Consider the following 23,425-nt stretch of genomic DNA (forward strand, 5'->3'; position numbering starts at 1 on the left):
TTTTTGATGATGCCGTTCAGACAGATGCAAGAAAAAAAAAATACAAGGTTGCTACAGAAGATGCTCATTTGGTTTCCTATTAGTCAACAACCTATAGACAAACTTAGCAGATGTGAAAAGAAGTGTTGCAGAATTATTATGGACGGGAAATATTGGGACCACAAATGGTTTATCTTCTTTGCATGAAAGGCTCTGGAGCAGTGAAACCCACATGAATGCCTGGAATTGGATTTTTTATGACACGAGGACACATTTGTGGTTTTAATATTTCCTTTTTTTTTTCTGGTTCAATTTTCAGCCTCAAAAGGCTTCTGCAGTTGTTTTAGGATACTTGCTGTATTTTCCCCTCTTTAAATCTTAGGTTGTTGTGAATATGAATGAGCCTGATTCTGATTCTTTGTGATTAATTAAAAATTTAGCTGAAAGCTACACTATTCAAAGGAAGAGATTATTACAGATTTAGTCAACTGCAAAAACGGCACAGAGCTTCTTTAGTTTCACACAATAATTGTTCAACATCATCTGAAATATTCGAGCTGAATGCAGCTGTCAGGTTCAGAAAAGCTTGTCAGGCTAAATGTGTCAATGTATAAGAGCCAATTCAAGCTTCCATGTCCACGTGCGCTCACCAATGCAGACTTTGAAAGCGGCGCAAGTGGTTCTTTTCATACTACAAAAGGTACCCGTAGGTTTGCTACACAGTTGGTCACATTGATCCTCATACTGAACGCAGGAAAACGCACCGGCCTCCTGTGGATGTGTCTGAAAAGCTGTGACTTTGCACTCTTTACAGGCTATAGTGACACACTAGGCTGTGGCACCACGTCAGTGATTATACCTGAGGTGTGTTGAGCACAGTGGGTGCACATAGCACAGGATTACTGAAGAAATTAGACCTTCTCACTGTGTTTGGCCACTGCTGCTGAAGAGTGTCTAAAAATCAAAGCTCCTCCACAGTCTATCGGCGACTCTTTAAACGATGTGGATGACGGTGAATCTCTTCACATAGCCTCTCCTCGTAACAAGGCACCGTTTGTTTTTCCATCACATGCACGTTCGGCACGCTTGCAGTGCGAACAGTCCGTGTGGGAACATATTTTTGGCTCATGCGGGCATCTGCAGAGGAATCTGTGCGGAAGCTTCCAGACTTAGGTGGAACTTGTATCACGCAGATCTTTGCGGATGCAGCTTGCCCTAGAATTAGCTGAAAGACAAAAGCAATTCAATTAAGAGAAATAGTTTTCTGCTTGATGTCGTGTCTACGTTTAGAAAAAGTAAAATGAACAGTCAAGTTATAGAACTGCTAAACTGTATGTATCCCAGAACAATATGCTTTTATTATTTAAGTCATTCTCCCTGATGTGTCTCTGCAACCATGTTGTCTGGAAATTACATTTATATATGGCTAAGTTGCTTTTCCAGTGTCAGGAGTAATAAAAGTAGTGGCTGGCGTGATTATATTGAGGGACGCAATGCATTTATGAACAGTGTTAGAGTCAGCGGGAGGTGGTTGGGGTGGATGGTGGGCAGACCAACACAGTGATACCAGAGACCTCAGTGTCATAAATCACCTTGGTTAGATCGTTTTGGTTAAACATGTTATCTCCAGTCACTGTAAACTTTTTTTTTTTCTCTTTCACATTTAATATTTTGCTGCAAGACTAAGAAAAAACATCATCAGTGAGCTTGTTACTCACTTATATCTACATATGTGCAGGTTGCCAAACTGCATTTAGTAATATTCCCTTATTACTTCATTAGAAAGCATAATCTAGTCAACACAATTTTTCTTTTCAAATTAGTTGTGCAGAAACTAACTAAGAGAAAACAAAAAGACTGTGTGTTTTCCAGCCGGTAGAAAGCTCTGTGCTTGTTTTGTTAAAGGTTAATCGAGGTGGGAGAGGACTGTTGGCATCCAAAACCTTTACGACGTTCCTTTTGTACACACACACACACACACACACACCCTCTGTTGGAAAAGATTAGAAAGCACCCTTTAAAGGTAGAGACCAACAGCCACTTGAGCCATTGTTAGATCTGCACAAAGGATGCAGGATCTCCTCGGAGTCACAAGGTCTTTGCTCTGTTCTGGTGCTGACTCATTAAAAGACAGTCACAACAATACACTGAGACATACAAATGGAGAGCAGACAAAATGTATTGTGTGAAAGTTGGCTGAGCATGAAAACACAAAGGAATTCAATGTCCTAGTAAAGTATGTGTTTGTCACCGGCAGTCGCACCTGCATTGTGAACATAGCTGGCAGTGTTATTGATGCAAACTCCAAAGTAGTGAAGAACGGCGTACTTTTTCAGTTTTGTTTACCGCAAACATGAAATACCTGAGAATCTCGGATGCTAGGTGGAAAAATTCAAGGGTTGTAATTAGAATTACAGATGAGGTTGCACAGTGGTGCGGCGGTTAGCACCGTCGCCTCACAGCAAAGGAGGTTCTTGGTTTGACCTCACTGATCGGCTGAGGCCTTTCTGTGTGGCGTTTGCATGTTCTGCGGTCGCCTGGGACGTTCCAGCTTCCTCCCACAGTCCAAAGACATGCATGGTTGGTTAAGTGGTCATTTTAAATTGCTGTGAGTGTGAGCGTGAACCATAGACTGTATACAAGATGGACGTCGCAACCGGCCCTGATAAATGAAGCCAAGCCGGAAGTGTCAAAAACCTGCAATATCACTACGTCCACTAGCTGCTGGCTCCAAAAACTGGCTCCCATAGACTTGAATTGGAAAAGAAGTGATCACGAAATACTACATTCCTACAGCTCAGGATTTTTTTCTTATTAGTTTTCATGGTCAAATCCAGAGATCAGGTGGCCAATCTGAAAATAAATCAATATTGAATTTTTGAAAAATCGTCAACATTTTGCGGGGCAAGGGGCGTGGCTGGCTTGATGGACAGTCGGCAGCGACCATACAGATGAAGCGAGCAGAAGGTGGTAAATATGGGCGGGCAGAGAGGGCCCGTCTCTCAATCCATCTGACCAATCGCTGCTCCTATGGCTCCGCCCCCCTCCGACGATTTTTGCATCACTGGCTACAAAAATCCAAGATGTCAACCAGGAAGTAGCAAAACCCTGGCTTCATTTTCTCAGTGCAGAAACTAACGTCACGGGAGCTACGTCCATCTTTTATACAGTCTATGGCGTGAACCTGCGTCAACCTGTCCATGAAGTTCGCCACCTTATTCTTAGGATTCGGATTTAAAGTCACTGACCATTTCCTTCTTTTTCTGGAAATATAAAACACAGTAATGACTTAGAGGTGGAGGTAACATAGCACTACTGAGGCCAGTCACTGTGTGGCCTCGACAGGCTCAACACCTCCCTACAGATATTAATAAAAACCTGGGAGCTGTGCAGTTTACCGCTGCTCTATGGGAGTCAGTGATAGTTTCAAGTGCGGCTCAGTTTCACGCAGGTAATTTTGTGCTTGACAGTCAGATGAGGCCTCAGTGAGAAGCGGCGACCCAGCCGAGGCAGAGTGCGACATGTGTGCTGGGAATTGAACGCAGCCCTGTCGCTACTTTGCCGACAAGCCCCAAGTAATCACACTCTCGAGCTCGGTGCCGTCAATTAATTCAACCTCGCTTTCCCCCGGAACACATCCACTCCCAGGGCTGAGGGGGGGATAAGAGAAGGGTTATCCACATGACACCCAGCTGCAACTGTAATGAACCTTGTTTTGTGTGGGCAGTATGAGGGGGAATCTGAGTGCATGTGAATGTGTATTTATGGGCATTGTGTGGGTTAAGGTGGGGGCTCTGTGAGTGTGTGAGTGCATCTGTCTTTATGTGTCTATGGATTCTTTACAGTACTGTGCTGTATACAACCCCAGTTCTATGTCATTCTTTATGGTATTCATGCCTTTTGTCTGCATGCTTATGCACATAAAATTCAATTTTCAGTTGAAATCAATTTTAATTATATAGCGCCAATTTACAACATATCAGCTTTATCAAAGAGGAAAGGTTGAAGCCTCATCTTAAAAGCAGAAAGGGTGTCTGCCTCCAGAACCCAAACTGGATTCCACAACAGAGGAGCTGATAACTGAAGGATCTGCCTCCCATTTTTCTTCTGGAAACTCTTTAATGGAAAGGTCTTTAATGTAGGATAGAGCTGCTCATTAAGAGTTTTATTTGTTAGAAGCAGAATTTCAAATTCTGTCCTGGATTTTACAGGGAGCCAATGAAGAGAAACCAATACAGGAGAAATATGATCTCTGTTACTGGTTCCTGTCAGAACTCTGGCTGCAGCATTTTGTATCAGCTTTTAAGAGAATTCTTGTGACATCCTGATAATGAAGAATTACAATAGTCCAGTCCAGAAGTTATAAATGCATGGACGAGTTTCTCAGCATCACTCTGAGACAGGATGTTCCTGACTTTGACAGTACTGCACAAGTGTATAAAGGCCGTCCTCGAGACGTGCTCTATGTGTAGCTAAAGGACATATTTTGGAGAAAAAAAAATAACTCCAAGATTCTTTGTAGAACTGGAGGCCAAGGCAATGTCATCCAGAGTAACTATCTGCATAGATAGTGTGTTCCTGAGGTGTTTAGGGCCAAATACCATAACTTCAGTTTTGTGTGCATTGAGGAGAAGAAAAGTACGGGTCATCCAGGCCTTTATATCCTTAATACGTGCTTAAATGGGTTCATTTGGCTTAATAGATAAATACAACTGGGTGTCATCTGCATAACAATGGGAATGTATGCAGTGTGTGGTAATAATATGATTCAAACCAGACATAGTTGTGCAGTGGAACTCCTGAACTATGTCTGGTGTAAGTGGAAGAATCATCATTAACATGAACAAACTGGAATCTATCTGATGAATGTGATTTAAACCAGTTAAGTCCCAATTACATGTTCGGGTCTCTGTAATAAAGTTCTCATATTCTCGTCTCCAACATATTTTAGTCTTCATAAATGAGCACTTTGTTGAAAAAAAAACCCCAACAAAACAAGTGCAGTGACAATGACATATTTAAAAGTTCTTTCCTCATATTATATATTCATGTTATATGTTACATATTTATGAATATGCAGACATAAAAGATGATGAAGAGTAGCTCTTTTCACATAGTTTGCTGCTGAAGCTCCATTGTGTTTCATATTATCTGCCTCAGAGCACACACACATTTATCTTCATGATGAAACAAACAAACACACTGTGCTATAGTGTACAGACACACTTCTTTTCCCCACATATGATGGTGTTGCATTTACGTGCATTCTTTCTGTAGGAACTTAACGTTTACCGTAATCTAACCCAACCATGGATCTAAGACTCACCCTTGAAATCATGAAAACCTACTCCTAAATTTTTATATTTTTTAGTGATTTAAAACATGTGTCTCCAGATAGGAAGTGATTCCTCAGATGTGACTGTGTGAAGAAAACATCACCTTAAATGGCATTTCAGAATTAAACCAAAACTAATAATTGATTATGACTGGGTCACACAGTTCAAGAAACGATGCAAAAAAAAACAACAACAAAAAAGGAAAAAACATGGTTCAGTCCATTGGTTACACCAAGAGGACAGTATGGCCCGTTGGTACTTTAACCTATCTTTATGTAGAAAAGGTTTAAAAGATTTAAAAAACAGTCACATATATCATTACTTCTTGTGGCCAGTGACCATTTTCCCTTCAGGTGCCCTACATCTGTCAGGTTGATATCATGTCGTGTGAACATACCTCAATCCCACTGATTCCTACTGACACGTAGATTTTTAAGTTGAAATGACTTGCAAATATTTAGTTTTATTAAAAATAATAATTAAAAAGAGTCAGTAGTTTTCCAGCAGCTGGACACTGTAGCATGAGTTATTCAAACAGGAGAAAATAGTTCATGTCTTAAAGACTATGTTTAGGCAGATTAATAGACATCTGATGCCCCAGTCAGTGTTTGTAGCAGCAGGATGACGTCTGACTGAGTCAGACTACAGTGTACATGGTAATAGTTTGTGGACAACAAAGAAGGATAAGCTACATCAGGCTTTGGATTACCACACAGTGTGTAGTTGGTAGTCGTATATGTTAATGTGTTTTGTTTGGGCCTTTTATGGGATTTGCTGACAATAAGAATGATGTATCACCAGACTAACCCTAAGGCATCCGTCACCAAATATGTGCTAAACCATTTACTGACTTTAACGTTACCTTGACTGTAGCTAAAAAAAAAAAAAAAAGCATCTCTTGAGCTAATGTGATCACAAGAATTGTGAGCTATCTGGTTTCAAGTGTGGCTCAGCCAGACCAAGCGCATGGACGAACACGCATACACACACATATCCATATGTACACCGCAGGCTGTCAGAGACGGCGGTCAATACTCCGAGAGCGTCTCGTCCTTCAGCGCTCACACTCCAAAACAATAACATGTGAATAATGACTTGTCACTGAACACAAAGCGAGGCTTAGCTCAACACGAGTGAAACACCAAGCCAAACACAGTCCCGCTTTGTATCAACTCCTCACTAATTTAGTGGCAAACTGTGAAATTCAAACTTCTGAGCGAAGGCTCGTATGACCCTCGCCTCCTTAAATTCGTTGTGGAATCACCGATCAGGCTACAGAATAGTCAAGGGTGTTGCTTTTTTGTATTTTAAGTATCATTACTCAAATTCAGTTACCATGGTGACACTTGAGGAGGTGTTTCTGCCCTTGCCACAGAAAAAAAGATAGGTAATTGGTAGTCTCCCTTTGTTTCCGTGGCAACAATAACTATGCCCTACTATCCGCTCCTTTTTGTTCTTTTCTTCCTTCTTCTTCCCTTCCTCGTTTCTGTTGTGAAGGTAAATGTGGACCTGTCATCCCTGTTGGACAATGAAGACAAGAAGTCCAAGAATAAGAGGGGGGTCCTGCCCAAACACGCCACCAACATCATGCGCTCCTGGCTCTTCCAGCATCTCATGGTGAGGCAGACGGGGAGGTTCAGAGTTTATGTGTGTGCGATTCTGTAGAAGGAGACAGTATTGTGTGAGGTGTGTTAAAGGAGGGGGTCAGCGAGCAAGAATTTTGATAGAAAAAGTCAAAATCAGACATGGAGTGACACACAAATAAATGACTGAACTGAGAGTTTCTTCTTTCTTTCTTTCTTTCAGCACCCATATCCGACAGAAGACGAGAAAAGGCAGATTGCAGCACAAACAAGTCTAACCCTTTTGCAAGTGAACAACTGGTAGGATGCTGTAGCCGAACCCCGTCCTGTTACGAGACAGTCCCACAGAAGTCTCATGTACACGTTCATGTTGGTATTATTGTCGTGGATATGTGAGTGGAGGCTTTGCTTAAATTGAACTTGAGAATACCGGCAGCACATTGCTGACGCTGTGGCGCCATCTCCTGGTCGTATGCATAAAGTACACCTTAGATCAAATTGTGTCTCCATTCTTGACATGCTTCAGTGTGACTATCCGACGGTGCTAGAATGTTAACGCCAGATCCTTAAAGTCCTGTTGACTGGCAGCACCCCACAAGGCTTGGCACTGTTTCCACCGATGTTTTGACTCAGTCCTGTGGCCATAACAGTCTATCAAACTGGTTCAAGTCTTTACACCTGCCCATTTCTCCCACATCAAAAGTATTGGCGACAAGATCTCACTGCTCACTTACGTACATTATTTCTCAGACCTTGACAAGCCATTGTTTCAAAATAGTCTAGCTTTATATCTAAGTGGACATTTTTAAGGTCTGTTTCATGAAGAGTTGGGAGAGATTTGAACACATTTGCTTCAAAAACGTAGGCTGGAAAAGCAAAAATTTGCTATTTTATATGTAAAAAAATGTGATGACTTAAGATTAGAAGCCTATTAGTGTATTTAGTGCAGAGAAAGTTGATTGTAACATAATTTTTTCTGCAGTAAATTGCTCATTTGCAGAAAATGTTACACAATTAGTTATGTAGTTATCCAAAAGAATTACTCAATGTTCTGACATTCTTGACCTGAACACTGGTCTAGATCTATATGTGCATTCTCCAAGACAGCAACTGTTATATATTTGCTCTTTATACAAAATCTTTTCCTCACAAAGCAACGTCGTGTTACTCACTAAAATCTCCCCTCGTCCCTCTCTTGTCTTGTTCTCACAGGTTCATCAACGCTCGTAGGCGTATCCTGCAGCCCATGTTAGACGCCAGTAATCCAGACCCAGCTCCTAAAGCGAAGAAGATGAAGTCCCAACACCGTCCAACACAGCGCTTCTGGCCTGACTCCATCGTGGCAGGAGTTCTGCAGACTCACAGATCCCAGACAGGAAACAACTCAGACAGTATGTACACTGACAAGCACATCCCAGCTCCCTAAATAATCCTTAATTTCTTTTAAATCTAGAGAACGCATGCATTAACAGTCATCTTGTGTGTTTAAATCTCACCCACTAGGTGCCACTATTGATTCTTTCCTTCCACAGTATTTATGTGGGGGTAAAAATAAAGAGCAAAGAGTTTCATATTCTGGAAACAGATGTGTCCTAAAGGAATCATAAACTGAATCTAAGCTTGTTTTTTAAAACTGTTCTCTGGTCTCTTGAGAATAGTTAGAAAAAAGAAGAAGAGGTAGCAGATTTCAGTCACCCAAGGGAACCGTTTCATTTCTCTTGTCAAAGCCCAGAGTGGGTTATAGATTTTAGTCGCTGGGTGTAATTTATCTTCTACTATCTCCATACTGCAGTTGATGCAGGTAAAAGCAGAAGAATGTGAAGAAGCACCTGCATTTATTATTTGCATAAGTAATATAGGAAGGATGCAAGGGTGGAACTGGGAACAGTCAACTGCTGTAGATCAAGGGATGGCTGTTAGGTTTCATCAGCGTTGTTTAACAAAGGTCCAGCGTAGATTTACAAGCACGGCAGAGGCAGGTTGAGCTTTACACAGGCCGTGTATGCAGTTTGCAGCATCACTTAGATGAATGTGAATTGTGCCACCTTACAGGAGGTTGGATATTTGCTCTTAAGAAAATAAACAAATACAGGCCCCATAGCTGCAACTTAACAAAACTTTTCATTAGTTAGATGCCTCCACAAACCAGCAATTTGAATGATCGATGGTGATTAAACCCACCCTCCTCTCCTTAGACCCGCTGAGCATGGACAGCCTCCAGTCGCTGTCCTCAGACTCGGCCACCCTGGCCATGCAGCAAGCCATGCTGGGAGCCGACGACTCCATGGACGGCACGGAGGAGGAGGACGAAGAGGAGGAGGAGGAGGAGGAAGAGGAGGAAGGGATGGAGGAGGAAGAGGAGGAAGAGGACGGCGAGGAAGAGCACGACAGGGGGAGGCAGATGTCGAGCAGGGTAGGGGGAAGGAGAGATCTGAGCATGGAGCACAGAGAGGAGCTGGAGTAGTCCATTAGGAGGAAGGAGCTACGTGAACTTTGACTCCGGTTGTCAAGTGAACACATCCTCATCCAGACTCACCTAGCATGGCTCTAATGTCGAGTGACTCTTGAGAGCATTTAAGGGCGTATCAAGTCTTCATCAGAAACTCTTGTGCGGAGCCTAATCAGACACAACGACCATCACAATCATGATTATAGAGGAAGAATATTAGTTTAACGATGAATTTGTGTTGTTGCATTTTGCTATAGTATGTTCCCCGGCAGTGAGCTCTCTTGAAATATTTGGATAGTAGCACATTTTTTTGTACTCTATAGGTCTGTTATTTTTGGAAAGAAATGGCACAGGAACTAAAAAGGTGGAGAAAAAAAAAATTACTGTCAGTTCAAAACTGAGGATATTTTTAGCATTAGCAAGTGACAGGTAAAGATGCTGGGTGCTGTCAGAGAGACGGGATGTTCTGGAAAATGAGAAATAGTTTCACATGCATCAAAAAAAAGAAAAGAAAAGAAAGAAAACTCTTTGCACAGTGAGAAATTTTGACTGTATGTGTAAACAAATACTGAATGTAATCGTTCGGCACCGGAACTTTGTTACGAAAAGGGCTGCAGCTTCTTTTTTTAACAGTTTGTTTCATGCGACTCATTTTTAACTGACAGTCCACACTTTCACTTTGCAGCTAATGTGCCATTTCACATCCTAAAAATGAGCAAGGATTAACATAAAGGATGGGATGGGATGGGATGGGATGGGGGGGGAAGGGGGTTGTGTAATGCTGTCCACATATCTGCAGAAGTGACTGTATATGTTGGCTTCTACTGCTGGGACATCATTCACGCCTTTTAAATGACTCATAGGTTCTCAGGTCGAACAGCGCTCTCATTTGCCGTGTTTCCTCTTCACGAGAGACACACACATGACTCACTGCTGCAGCAAATCTTTTCGAGCATGACTTTTTTGAAACAATCTTAGTTTATTTTTTTCTTCTCCCATGAGCAAAAAAAAAAAAAAACTGTAGTAAACCAGTGTATACTGACTGCACATATAGTATGTATATTGGATTTTTTCATATGTTTGTATTCTGGTGTTGAAGGTTTGCATATTTATTCAGTTTATTTTGTGTGTGTGTGTGTGTGTGGCCGCAGATTAGCTCAAGGAACAACACGACAGTTTCTGAATAAGGCTGATGAAATAGCCGGCGGCCGTGCGCATACGTACTTGACTCCAACCATCGACTCGTAGAAAAACTGCTTGTGTATTTTTCTGACCTTGGGTGATTTTTGTCACAGCGTAAGAGCACCGGCGAGCCCCGCCGGTCACCACAGACTTCAACACCGACGGAAATCACGCAGAGATGGCCGGTGACTTTGGAGCCAATGTCATGTACTGACAAACAGTTTTTTTTTAAAAAGGAAGAAGACACTTTTGAGGAAAAATAAGAAAGAGATACGAGACTTAGTACCGACGTCTCTTTCCGTTTTACGTGAAGGCTTTTTGCAGAAACTGTGAATGAATTTCAGCTCTCTGTTTTGTACTAAAACACACAAACGGACTCACTCGTTTCTAATGTGAAGATGTCTAGGAAAAAAAAGAGAAAAAAAACCCATGTTAAATTGAATGTTCTGATTGTTCATTGTGAAGTATGTTGCTCATTAATATTCTTTTTTCTCAATTGCTTTTTTTTTTTTTTTTTTTTTGTAATGGATCTTCCAAAGCAAGTGACAGACTAGGGGAATATTTCTATTTCATTTGTACACTTTGTTGTCATAATCTATTGTGTTTCAATAGACCAATTTTAATAATTAAAACATGTAAAGGTACCGTTTGTGGCTCATGGAAGTTCTGCATTTGTTTAGGCCGGGCTGTGAATTCTCACACAGTTTGATTCATGGGAATATTTAGACAGTTACAGGAGTACTGTATCACAAAAGGAGCTAAACTAATGCATGTGGCACTTCCAGACCCTCTCAGGCTGATTCTTTTGTCGTTAGTAGTCTAAATATCGGTTTAACTTCCCTTGTTTTCCTGTCACACGAGTAGCCTTCCACCTGCTGGTCGTTGCTCAAAGCCCGTGATTGAACTTGCTGAAAGACACCCACCCAAACACTCGCCCACCTTTTTTAGCTCAAAGAACCCAGCAGAGCTTTTCGACCACAGGTTTCTGAAATGTGGCATCTGCTTTCTTGGATAATCACTGTATTGTTTTTTTTTTTGTTGTTTGTTTTTTACACGGTTTGTATGTGTGTAATTCCATTCCTGCGCTGTTTTCTGCCTCCCCCCCCCTCCTATAAAAGGGCAAACTGTAATTGCAGCACTTAAGTATCTGTTATTGTTCGCCTTCAACATTACTCCTCCTTCATTTTCTGATGCGAGGAATGCGAGCTGCAGTGGGCCTACTCGGTGTAGGCAACATGTGGCGAGGTGATTAGGAAATTGATTAACATTAAGAAGCAACGGTCCAAAGTTCTCATGTGTGGGAGAAGAAATCAGCCATATTTACTAAAGTGGTCTAATAAAAAAAACAATAACTTGCTTGAGACGGTAACATCACAACATTTCTTCGATAATTATTCCACAAGGACTTCAGTAGCCAGTGGCCCTATCTGAACAGGAAAAAAAAAGCAGCAGTTGGAGAGCAAATGGAACAAAATGTGAATCTAATAATCTGTCTATCAATATAACAGCAATGGTAGGCGGTATCATGGGATGGTATTATTGTGGAGTCAGGTTGTTGCTTTGGTTCACTTTAGGTCAGCAGGGTTAAAGGTTCAATGAATACAATAAATAATAATAATGGCAGAATGTATAGCTCCAAATACTGGGTTGGATTTTGTAAATATATTTTATTGAAATTTTCACAGATTATAATCAAACAAACACAAAACCAAACAAAAATAAAATAAAATAAATAAAAATACAAAACAATGAACAGTGAGCAGTCTGAATTGCCACAACAACAAAAAATAATTTGCCCTAATCATTCTTTATTCAAACGGCTAGGCCCAAAGTTCTCCACGTTAAGCCCGAACCCCTTCGAAGGAGATCGCCCGGGGCAAGTATTCCAATAGAGGGCGCCATAGATCCAAAAAGGTGTCATCATTGCCGCTCAATTTTGCACTAATTCTTTCCATTGGTTAAACATTTCCTTATACCACTGTGTTACTGTTGGTGGTTTGTCTTTAATCCAGTTAAATAAAATACACTTTCGTGCTAAAAAATAGAAGCTTACCGAGTAATTTAGATTTATTCTTGTCTATTGAATTATTAGAACATGGCAGCCCTAACAGAAACTGACCCGGGTCTTTCCAAATCCTTCTCCTCAGTATAACACTAATTTCATTTGTTATACAAGACCAGTATTTTGATATTTTCGGACAACTCCATAAACAGTGTAGGTACGTCCCAGCTGTTGTTTTACATTTAAGGCATAAGGGCGACCTAAGTGAGTCTGTCTTGTTGGATGACCCCTTTTTTATCTGTTACAGAAAACTATAAGATGGCCAGCATGAAGAAACTCAGACTCCTTGTTCGTTTGTGTTGATGCAGCAAAGTGGGTCAACACAGAGCACTGCATCCAAAAAACATTAGCTCATCTGGCAAAAGAAGTTGATCTTTGCTCAGCTTTTACACTAATGCGACACCACGTCCACTAGCTGGAACACTGCCTTATAACATAAACGCTGTATTTATAATGCTCACCTGCTGGAATAAATTCACTGACTGATGATACTCCAGAGTAAAAATCTACATCAGAGGATTTAGGCTTCTGATAAGCCTTTAAATTAAATCTAATTCCTTTTTTTTTTTTTCTTTAATATGGCGCCAACTCATAGTGAGGTAAAGACTTTCCAAAATTAAACACACAAACCCGACACATCCAATGATTCCTTTGTATTCCCTTTGATCAGCGTTTGGCACCAACAACATGCACCAACACCAGTGTCATATACAGTATACATCATTTTGTTCCTGCCTTTCAGTCCCGTTACCAAAATAGTGCTATCATTATCTAATCTGCCATTTCAATTATCTAAGCTACAATAATCAAAGCTTCTTTTCTTTTTTTCTACACAGGATGGAGTGAATAATAGTATCTGAGAGTGACTCATAGTGACAAACGGGCCAGATTCTGCAGTTCCCCTCAGCTTTCAGGCACATTTGTTGTTGTGCGTCTACAGCCTACAAGTTTTTGGTTGCCACTTTCATTAGCATCATTTCCAAATGCAGCAGCTGTTTTTAACATAAACCCCAAACACACACCATCTCCTCAGCGAAAGTTTGCGAGTCGCTTTTTGAGCATAGTGGATCATCAGCCAAATATACAAAAGCTGCTGTTTGTCTGTAAGCCACTTCAACAAACCATCTGGTAACCCACGCGATAGCACAGCTTCCCTTACTGTATGGTTTAAAATATCACTACATCAGAACCCCTGCATCACAGCGTCCTTCCCCATCAGTCAGAGCCTCACTGTTAGCTTCTCTCTCGAACACATGTAGGATGAGGGTGAGAAACATGCTTATTGTATGGTACAGTAGCAGCTCTGAGGCTGTAGCTCAGTAAAAAATAGAATCCGAATGACAGAGGCTGAAAAAGCCACTGGCGATGGTTCACTTGTTTGAAGTGGGCCAGAGCCAGCGTGCTTCACAGTGTGGACACACCAGAGAAACGCACACGTACACACACACACACACACACACATCCACTGCAAGGCACTGTTGAGCACTGGAGGTCTGCTGCAGTCAATGCCATCTGGGCGCCTACATGCTCCCAGATGTCCTCTCTTTAATTAGAGCCAGACCCGGCCCGGCCCGGTCCAGCCCAGATCCAACCTCTCATTTACTGGGCCCTCCCTGAATACTTAAGGAGCTTTCCAACACTGTGCAGATCTTTAGAGGAACCCTTTGGATCTGGAAACATTATTTTCAAACAGTATCATCTGAGAAAGCTGGAAGACACAAGGTAAGGTGGCCATGGCTGTCATCATGTGTAGAATAAGTCCTTAGAATAATATTAGTTTCTGATTGAATTTTCTCTTAACTGAAGGAGCAACTGTAGAGGTTTTCTTTTAATACAGTAAAAGCAAAGGAATTTCTACCTCATTATATTGTATGTGTTGAGGAATGACAGGGAAGATAAGATACAGGCAGTGACACGTGACACAGGTCAGGAGGTCGGTTTGTACTAACAGCACTAAAAGTACACGATATCTTCCTTTCCTCCTTGACCGTGTCAAAAAAAAATAAACCTTTTTCCTTATCACTGGGTAGGTGTTCAGAATGTCCATCGCCCAGGCGGCGGCCAAGGCCATGCTATCTGATGCCCTGCTCCAGGACAGCTCCGGGATACACCGGATCAACCACCTGGAACTGGAGCTTCCCCTGGACAAGGTCATCAAGTATGTGTCTGTCGGCCTTCCGCTGATGCTGGTGAGCATGGCCTTTGCCCGTGAGATCTCCCTGGGTGAGCAACTCTCCGTCCCTACGCTTTTTAAAAGCCGTGTTAGAGCAACTGTTTTGTATTCCATTTCCTTTTGCCCTGAATTATACTGTATATTCATGAGTGCCCTTTTTTTTTTTCTTCCCCCCTCCGTGCTCCTGTTTTTGACTTTGTGGTCTGTGTTTCTGCTGCATTGTTAGTCTCCTCTGTGTCGTAATCGTGTAATGTTCGTCCTTGAATTGCATATTATTGACTTGCTCAACTGCATTGAGGAGAAATATCATAAAACAAACACACTTAATATACCTCCAGCATATGGAATTTTATTTTAAGGTAGCTCAAAGATTTAAAAAGAAAAAGAAAAAAGGCAGAGTTCAAGTCAAAACTCAAGGTAAAACTGTGACATGTAAGCATATCTCAGCTTTTCTCTTTACACCCAGACACATCCCCTCCTACAGCTCCTACCTAAGAAAGGTCATTATTAAGAGCAGTAAAAAATGAGAGCCATAATTACACAGCTCTTTCCAAGTGGGAGGCCAGACATAGGCAGGGAGGGCATATCAAATGCATATAATAAAAGGAGGACATTAACTGCTGACTGTGTTCAGACCTCCCCAGCACCGTACATCCCACGGTAACGACGTGACAACACGCTCATTACCCATTCAGCAGCTCATTGGCATTTATTGATGTTTTCAAATAGAGGAAATACACACGATTTGAATAAAACAGGCCCTCAACCTGTGTCCTTCATCACTCAGCTGCCAATCCAAAAATATGCGTGGCAGGTTCACAATGCAAGTCTATCGCTGAGGAGACTGACTCCCTTGACTTTGAACTAAACGTCTTTTCTCCAGAGCTGGTCTGCAATCAGCCTGATGCTCCTGATGCTAATTGCCACGAGGGATGATTGAGTGCAGCGTTCACTAACGCTGGCACACTGTAATTACAAGGCGAAGTTCTTCTATGGCAGCTTCCCTCTATTTGAGTCAAATGAGAGGATACGCTGATTAACCAGAGAGGGGCGGGGGTGGAAGTGAGGGGCTGCATAGGACATGATGTGGTGCTGGGGTACGCAGCTCAACTGATGGATCTTGGCTGCCTATCTGCTGGGTTGTCAGTTTCACAACAGAGCTTGATTGTGCTGCTGTCTGGAGTCTGGTTTACTTGCACCTGGACTCTCAGCCAAGAAATCTTGTACAAGGCACAAATGCGGGGATGATCTGCCAGTGTTAATTGGGGATTGGGAGGAGGAGATAGGTGCAGTGGCAGAAATTTTGTCTCTCTCCCTTTGCCAAATGTCTCACAGGGGTGGGGAGCTGAAGGAGGGAATATTTTACAAGATTTTATGAGTAGGCATGTGCTGTCATTTTTTATTTAGGGTGATTTGGCAACACATGCACTCACAAGAAAACCAGGAGAAAAAAAATGAATTCCCACAGTGAACTGCACAGGAACACACAATCGTGTTGGTTAGAGTTACAATATATCACCTTAACTTAAACCTACGCATAAGTATAAATGTGATCTTGTAGCTCTCCATTCAGTAACTCTTAGTTCAAATGGCAACCTGGTAATTATGGCACATTATATGTTTTAGTAGCAACATCCTCTTGTGGCCGTTTCAGCAACAGCTACAAAGGATGAAGCACAATAGAGTGGGGAGGAGGTTGGGGCGGATGGGTAGGTTGATAAAACACAACAGCACTGGAGACTTCTTTTTTATGTTACAGATTTAAAGCCAGTGTTTATTTTAACCATAACTTCTGTACAGTTTTAACTCCATGTTTATTTTTGTAACCACAGACCTACCCTTAAATAACACTTTTTAGATGTCTGAGCAGAGTTATCGAAATAGATTCTCATCCATAACCCTCTGGTCACTTAAACTACCCCTAACACTGATATAACGCTGCTTCTAAAGCCGTGGATGTAATGTTTCATCATCTGTCTCACTTACAACTGGCAAGATATATTCCTATTTTTAATCAATATCGCTGGGATAAAGACTTATGCTCGACCAGCCACACTTTATTTTCCTGTTTTACGTCAAGCAGTTCAAGTTTTAGCAAAGAAAAAACTGCTGTTATGCAGCACTGCTTTTGTACATTTGATGATTTTATCTTTAATATAACACAGAACTGTTAGAATACATTAATGCAAAATAGACAATACATACAGGAGATCTATATTTTAGGGAAATAAATAGGAGGAAACATACATAGCTAAAGTACAACTATCAAAATGTGTATTAAATATGTCTATATATGCTGTGAAAATGCAATACATATATTAAAAAAGGCAATTTTTCAATATATTTTTTAATATATACGATATGTATGTGTTATAAATATGTGCACTACAATAAATATATGATTATATGGCAGAAGACGGTGATTGTTTACTACATAGAAATAGTTTGCCATCCTGCTCATTCTGTCTTCCTGTAACCTTAAACATAGTTAATCAGATGAGACACCAACCACCACCGACAACAATGTTTAGTCTGAGTTCAATGTCAGTCTAAACACCGAAGCTCTATCCTTGTCTCTCTAAATATCTACACAAGTTCACATTTATACGACCATAATTACATTTTAGGTGTCACTATCAATAATGGAAATTTTAATTTTGAAATGTGGCTGATTAATTACACACACACATACACACCTTTAAGATAATTGGACCTTGTAATAGTTGGGCTATAATGAGAGGGTCTGGCAGGAGAAATTACATCCTGACAGTAAATTAGTGGCAGTATGTTTCTACTTACAGAGCCGGGCAGATGTGGAGGGTGCAAGGGGGAAAAAATAGAACCGTTTTCTTGCAAGACTCTGAAGGAGGTGGGGCACACCCTTACAGTTTCCTACCCAAAAGCTCTCTGTTGAAGGGTGGAGCACCCTTGGGAAATGACAGATGGGTGCGTTGGATTCAAGTGGTTAGACTATATGCGGTAATATCAAGGTGAACTAAATATAAGGTGGAGAAGCACAAACTTGGAATGGAGACACCCAGGGTTTTTAAATGCCAGGTTGCCATTTGGAAACATATGATTTCTCTGGCGGAAATCTGTACTACTGAAAAGGAAAAGGGCATGCAGAAGCTCAGATGTGTGTATTACGGACCTCCAGCGCTGAGTACTGCGTTGCTTGTGAGACAGAGATATCAAGTACCGGGAAATATCTTACAGGCAAACTGAAAAAAATCAGGATTATAGGAGCAATCCTCCATATTAGACGATAATGTTACAGATCGACATTTGTTTATTCTGCAGGGCCTCAGATCAGCTGTTTCCCTCCCAGCAATTTCACCATCAAGCAGGCCAGCTATGTAGACACGTACTGCTGGGACTCTCTCATGCATCACGAGTTTGACAGTGATGGGAACTTTGAGGAACGCTCTCTCTGGGTGCACAAAGTAAGTTTAAAGATTCTGATCAGGCTCCCTTGACTTGTTATTCCCTCCTAGAGTGACAAACTGCTGGCAGACATATGCTGAAAAATTTTCCTCCTTAAGTGTAACTTGCAAAACCTTCGTTGAAAATGTCAGTTTAGACCTTTAATAGGAAGCAGACAACTGTTGTTTTTTTTTTCCCCCTGCTAACAACATTTGCTAAATATTCAGAGCCAGTGCTGCTGACAGTGACAAACAGGAGAGTAGTTTGAAGCAGAGATTTGTGTTTCGTCATTTGTAACACACTGGGTTGTAAAGCCACCGTTCCTTTCACTCACTGGATTCTTTGAACTATTTTCTGCCACTTTGTCTTCCCTTTTCCCTCCAACTGCGTCTTCTTTCTTTCACGATTCTCTCACATTGTCCAGATGTTTCCTTACTCTCTTCTGGCGATGGCTGTGTTGATGTACCTGCCGGCTCTGATCTGGCGCCAGCTCGTCATGCCCACACTGGGCTCGGACCTGCTCTTCGTAATTGACGAACTAGACAAGTCGTACAACCGCTCAATTCGACTGGCCCAGAGCATTCTGGATATGCGCCAGAGCACCAAGAACCCACTCACATTTCAGGCCGAGCTGCAGAGGTAAGAAACCGAGAATATTCGCTGATGTTTATCACTTTCAAATAACGCACTTCCATGACCGTGTTTATGTTTTCAGTAACCTGATCTTGTGAGTGTTGATTTGCCCCTAGACTAGAATGCACCTCCCCGAATGAATCTTTAATGATTCCTGTAGAAAAATAGGTCATTGCAGCAGGAAGTACAGATGATCTGCCAGTGAGGAATGTTGCCCAAATGTTACAGAAGTGATGCTTCGCTGTCAGTTGGAATCTCTTGATAAACTGGGAAAATATAGTTTAGGAAAGCGAAGTGCAATTCAGTTTCATCTCCCACTGCAACCACCCCTGTATGCTCTTGAGCAAGACTCTTAACCTCCAACGGTCTCAGTGTTGTGGGGGTTGTGGTGGGCAGCTTCTTGTAGCCAAAAGTAGAAGACTGCGGTTGTGTTGGGACGATTCCAGCTGGGAATGAACATGAACATGGTTGTTTCCTCTGCTTGTCTGATTGCAGGGCGAAGAAGAAGCGATACTTTGAGTATCCCCTTCTGGAGAGATACATGCAGTGCAAACAAAACTCCTACTTCCTTGTTAGCATGCTTTTCTTGCGCGGCTTCCTTCTCCTGACCTTCATGACTGCTGCCTGCCTCTACCTGGCCTACTTCCATCTCTCCGCCTTCCTGCAGGACGAGTTCAGCTGCTTCGTCCGCACGGGCATGCTGCGTGATCAGATCTGGGTTCCTGAACTGGTTCAGTGTAAAATGATTGGCCAGTTGGTCTTTCAGGTGATAAGCGTGGCCAACGGTGCCATCTATGTCCTGCTGGCGCCCATCGTCCTCTTCAGCCTCATTCGACTCTTCGTTTGGGACACCACCTTCATCACCGTCTACGAGGTCCTCCCGGCTCTGGATCTTCTCAACCGGAGACGCCTGGGCTGCCCGCTGAACGACCTCAACGTCCTCCTGCTTTTCTTGCGCGCCAACGTCGCTCACCTGAAGTCCTACGGGCAGGTGAGGGCTTTGTGTTCTCTGGCGCCGCCGCAGGTGGGCAACGTAACTCCAGGACAGGGTTTAAATGCGATGCTGACCCAAGAAGAGATGGAGGAGCGCGAAGAGGCGGCAATGGAGCTCGCGGAGGAAGTAGAGGAGGCCAAGGAAGAAGGGAAGCTAAATTTAGTGGACATCATGACGATTCTGGGAGCGGCGCAGGGACGAGTGGTGAACTGCAGCGAGAAGAGGCCTCTGGTGGAGGAGAATATGAGTCTGGGTACTGTAACACTTATCTACACACTCAAACGCATTCTGCTAGTGGCTATTTTCATCTACATCATTTGGGATGTACAGAAAATTATAAAGTGACCTCCAGACTACAGACACAGGTTCTGAAAATGAATAACAAGTGCCTTACATATAGGACAGCACTAGCAGCGCTAACTGAATACAGAATTAGGTCATATTCAAGAGGACTTGAGGAAGCAGTTTGAAAAACAGCTGCAACTATAGGCAGTGAATCCAAATTAAAACACAGTCGTTTCTCTGTGCTGTTTACAGCCGTGTTGCTTTTCTTCTTCCTGTATGAAACCAAACAGAAGCACCTATATTTCTAAAAGAGTCTTTTAAAAGCTAATGTAAAAGAGATAGATCTGTGGTACTTCCTAGCCCTAACTGCCCTCTCTGTCTCCTTACAGAGCCAAACCACCAGGGGTACCATGAGTTGAAGGAGACTGCACCATTTAGTCATTACTAGGCCTCCTATGGACTGAATCAATGTGATAACAATTGGGTGGGTGGAGGAAGGGGTGGGAGGTGTTGACACTCTACAGTAGATTTTCAAGAGTACTGTACCCTCAAAGACTGTAGACACCAATCAAGAGTTTCTGCAGTTTGAAGACACACACACAAAAAAAGCCTCTTTTAGAATTACAGGGCAAATTGTTCTGGCTGGAAATGTCAGTGGATCTGGGTTTGTCAGTTTCCAGCAGCTGAGCATCTGCAGCTGCCATAGACGTTCTTTCTGTCTCTCACCACTCGTATAGTCGGAAGCAAAAGGCTAGTAATCAAAGACAAGTGTGCAAATGAAAGTGGCTGCTGTGGTTATTGTGAGAGAACACCATTTGTCAACATGACAACATTTGTGAGGAATTGAAATTCTGAAATTACGCAGCATTTACACGAGAGACAGAAAAACATGTTCAGTGGCAGCTATGGATTCTGGAGCTGGTAATTTCCTTTGACTTCCATTTTATGAATTTATTAAGAGGTAAGGTTAGTGAATGCTGTAATTTATATACTCTTTTGTTTGTTTTTTGCTTCTTTCCATTGTTATTTACTCTATCAACAAATACAAGTGAGTTTTTTGCCTTCTGTGAATTATAAAAATCTGTATTCTGTGTATTTCTAAATAAATACGTTCTGTTTAACTAGTAGTGCTTTCTTCATCCTTAAATCCTATGTGGTTGAATTTTACAAACAATCTTGCAGTGTAATACATCAGAAAGTCAGACTAAATTGTTTATTGAAGACCAACAGAGAGCCACTCATCTCTTTCAGTGCTTTTATTTTTAATACATGTAATTTTTCTCTGCAGTCTCTGCGCACAAATGTCAGAAACCTTTCGAGAAAAGGAACTTTGAACACAAATTAATTTTTATTAAGGCTGTAGTTAATGACTCTGAAAGTCTTTAAATGTACTTTGATGATAGACTTTATCATAATTATTGTCATTCGTCGGTCACTTGCGTCACAGAGGTCATAGAGGTACAAAAAGTCTCTGTATTGAAGATTTTATTCACGTGTTAATTCACTATGCTCCCATGTCCGCCACAGTTAAGTGTAGTGAGTTGTCTCTGATCAGACTGCATATAATTTATGTTAAATATTTAATCATCCAGATGATGCAACCAATATGTGTTAAATGTGCAGCATCCAACATTAAATGTGTGTTTCAGAGGCCATCCGAGGTGGATGGGGGCTGGAGGGTATCTAAATCCAGCCTTAGCAAGAGAAAAAAAAAACCTGTTATCTATCAAACGTGTGTCAACATGTGAGCCTGTTCTACTGAATAAACCCAGAATTACTGCTGTGCAGCAACACTGAATTATCCACAGAGGAAAGCAATTATTTTGATGTAGTCAAAGACACAAAGGCAGTCCAGTTGCCTAGTGGGTAATGGGGGGCTATTGGTGTACAGCAGGAATGCAATGCAGATCTAAGACTTATAATGAACAAGTGCCCCCTCCTTCCAAGTCCAATTATAAAGGTTGTGTATGTGTTTCAGGATTTCATATGACTACAAACATTTTGTTTTAAAAAACTGTCTGTTTTTTTTTTTCCTCCATTGAAGTGGTAAGTCACGGATCATGGGGCACTTTATAGTTAGAGCATATTTCAGTTTTCAGAGCTAAAATAATGGTTCAACTTTTAAGCGCCTCTTGCTCTTAAACTTTAAAGAATTTCTTCACATTTTTCATGTCATCAACAGCCATGCATGTCACATCGGATCCTCCATTCTCCATTTGGCACCGAACAAGGAACCGGCAGGCAGAGGTTAGTAATGAACGTCAATTTTTGTGTGGGAACAAACTTAATTCAAACCTTAACAGACAGACGTGAACAAAAATATCTGCTGTGTGCAATGATATGGTTGTCGGTGTCTGCTGCAGCTGCCTGTCTCAAGCCACTTGAGGGCATCATTGAGTTGCGCTCAAACTCGACAGCCTGCATTGTTCCGATAGCTGCAATATATTAATTTAGGGCTCCATCACAAGCAGGGTCACTGTTGATATTTATAATTCCTGTAATCAAAACAAAAGAGAATGCAGTCTCATTTAAATCAGCCTTATCAGACGTTCACCAGGTCCAGACTCCTCCGCCAGAGCCTGTAAAAGCTTCTGTGCTGCAGCCAATTTCCCAGAGTCAGTATGTGTGAGGAGGCTGGTGTTGCTGTGATTGGAGCAATGCCTTTTGGAATCAAGAAATTGCTGGCAATCTTCACTGACTTCAGCTATGTCAACAGGCTGGACACCGACTACCACTGTTTTCACTCTGTTCCCCAAAATGTTCAGCATAATGCCCGCATATTAAAGCAGGATATGATTGAGTAAAATGAGAGCTCAAAAGGCATCCCTCGTCTGCTCGATGCTGTCATTTCGCCTGCCTGGATAATGGTGATGACTCGGTTACATCCAAACAATGCTAATGTAATATCATCACAGGCTTTATAGAACTCTTACGCAGCAACAACACAGCGGCGAGCTCTACGCTGGATTCAAATGACTGAATTTGTACTGTTATGCAGTTTGACAACTCTCTGTTGTCCAACCCTTTCCCTCAACTCTGCATGAGAATCTACTGATGCGAACAGATGGAAACATCCAATTACTTTGCGCTCATCCTGTTCCAATTGTGTATGGCAATGATATATATATGTGTTAGAGGATGGTGAAAGGAGGGCCGTGGGTGTAAAGGATCAGGCTGACTTGAGACTGACTACACTACCACCTAATTAAAACCGCCTTACAAAGGCCAAGAGTGAGAGGAGGGAAACAGTGAGAAAAAAAAGAGGTTGAAAACTTTAACTACATGCCTCTTTATACACTACAAATATATAAGTACACTCATATCGA

General features: G+C 41.8%; 2 protein-coding genes across 3 annotated transcripts in view; both read left to right on the top strand.

Moving 5' to 3' along the window:
* pknox2 (pbx/knotted 1 homeobox 2) overlaps positions 1-11,874 on the top strand; it is a 41,968-nt gene extending 30,094 nt beyond the window's left edge. For both annotated transcript variants that reach the window (XM_008293683.1, XM_008293684.1), the window contains 4 exons: positions 6,813-6,932; positions 7,122-7,198; positions 8,111-8,289; positions 9,094-11,874. In XM_008293683.1, coding sequence (XP_008291905.1) covers positions 6,813-6,932; positions 7,122-7,198; positions 8,111-8,289; positions 9,094-9,362 — 645 coding nt within the window. In that variant the 3' untranslated portion in view covers positions 9,363-11,874. The remainder of the gene's footprint in view (positions 1-6,812; positions 6,933-7,121; positions 7,199-8,110; positions 8,290-9,093) is intronic.
* A 2,756-nt stretch (positions 11,875-14,630) lies between these two features.
* Positions 14,631-20,547, top strand: LOC103366062 (pannexin-3). The gene is made up of 5 exons (XM_008293685.1): positions 14,631-14,814; positions 18,065-18,207; positions 18,612-18,826; positions 19,316-20,067; positions 20,489-20,547. The coding sequence occupies exons 1-5, from the start codon at positions 14,631-14,633 to the stop codon at positions 20,545-20,547; spliced, it is 1,353 nt and encodes a 450-aa protein (XP_008291907.1).
* The last annotated feature ends 2,878 nt before the right edge of the window (positions 20,548-23,425 follow it).

The sequence above is a fragment of the Stegastes partitus genome, unplaced genomic scaffold (genome assembly GCF_000690725.1).
Source record: "Stegastes partitus isolate 25-593 unplaced genomic scaffold, Stegastes_partitus-1.0.2 Scaffold902, whole genome shotgun sequence".
Classification (NCBI taxonomy): Eukaryota; Metazoa; Chordata; class Actinopteri; family Pomacentridae; genus Stegastes; species Stegastes partitus.

Bases quoted from the DNA above. Each gene is read 5' to 3' on its own strand.
- LOC103366062 (XM_008293685.1), top strand. From the start codon at position 14,631: ATGTCCATCGCCCAGGCGGCGGCCAAGGCCATGCTATCTGATGCCCTG. The intron at 14,815-18,064 runs GTGAGCAACTCT...TTTATTCTGCAG, and splicing joins TGCCCGTGAGATCTCCCTGG to GGCCTCAGATCAGCTGTTTC. The intron at 18,827-19,315 runs GTAAGAAACCGA...GTCTGATTGCAG, and splicing joins TTTCAGGCCGAGCTGCAGAG to GGCGAAGAAGAAGCGATACT.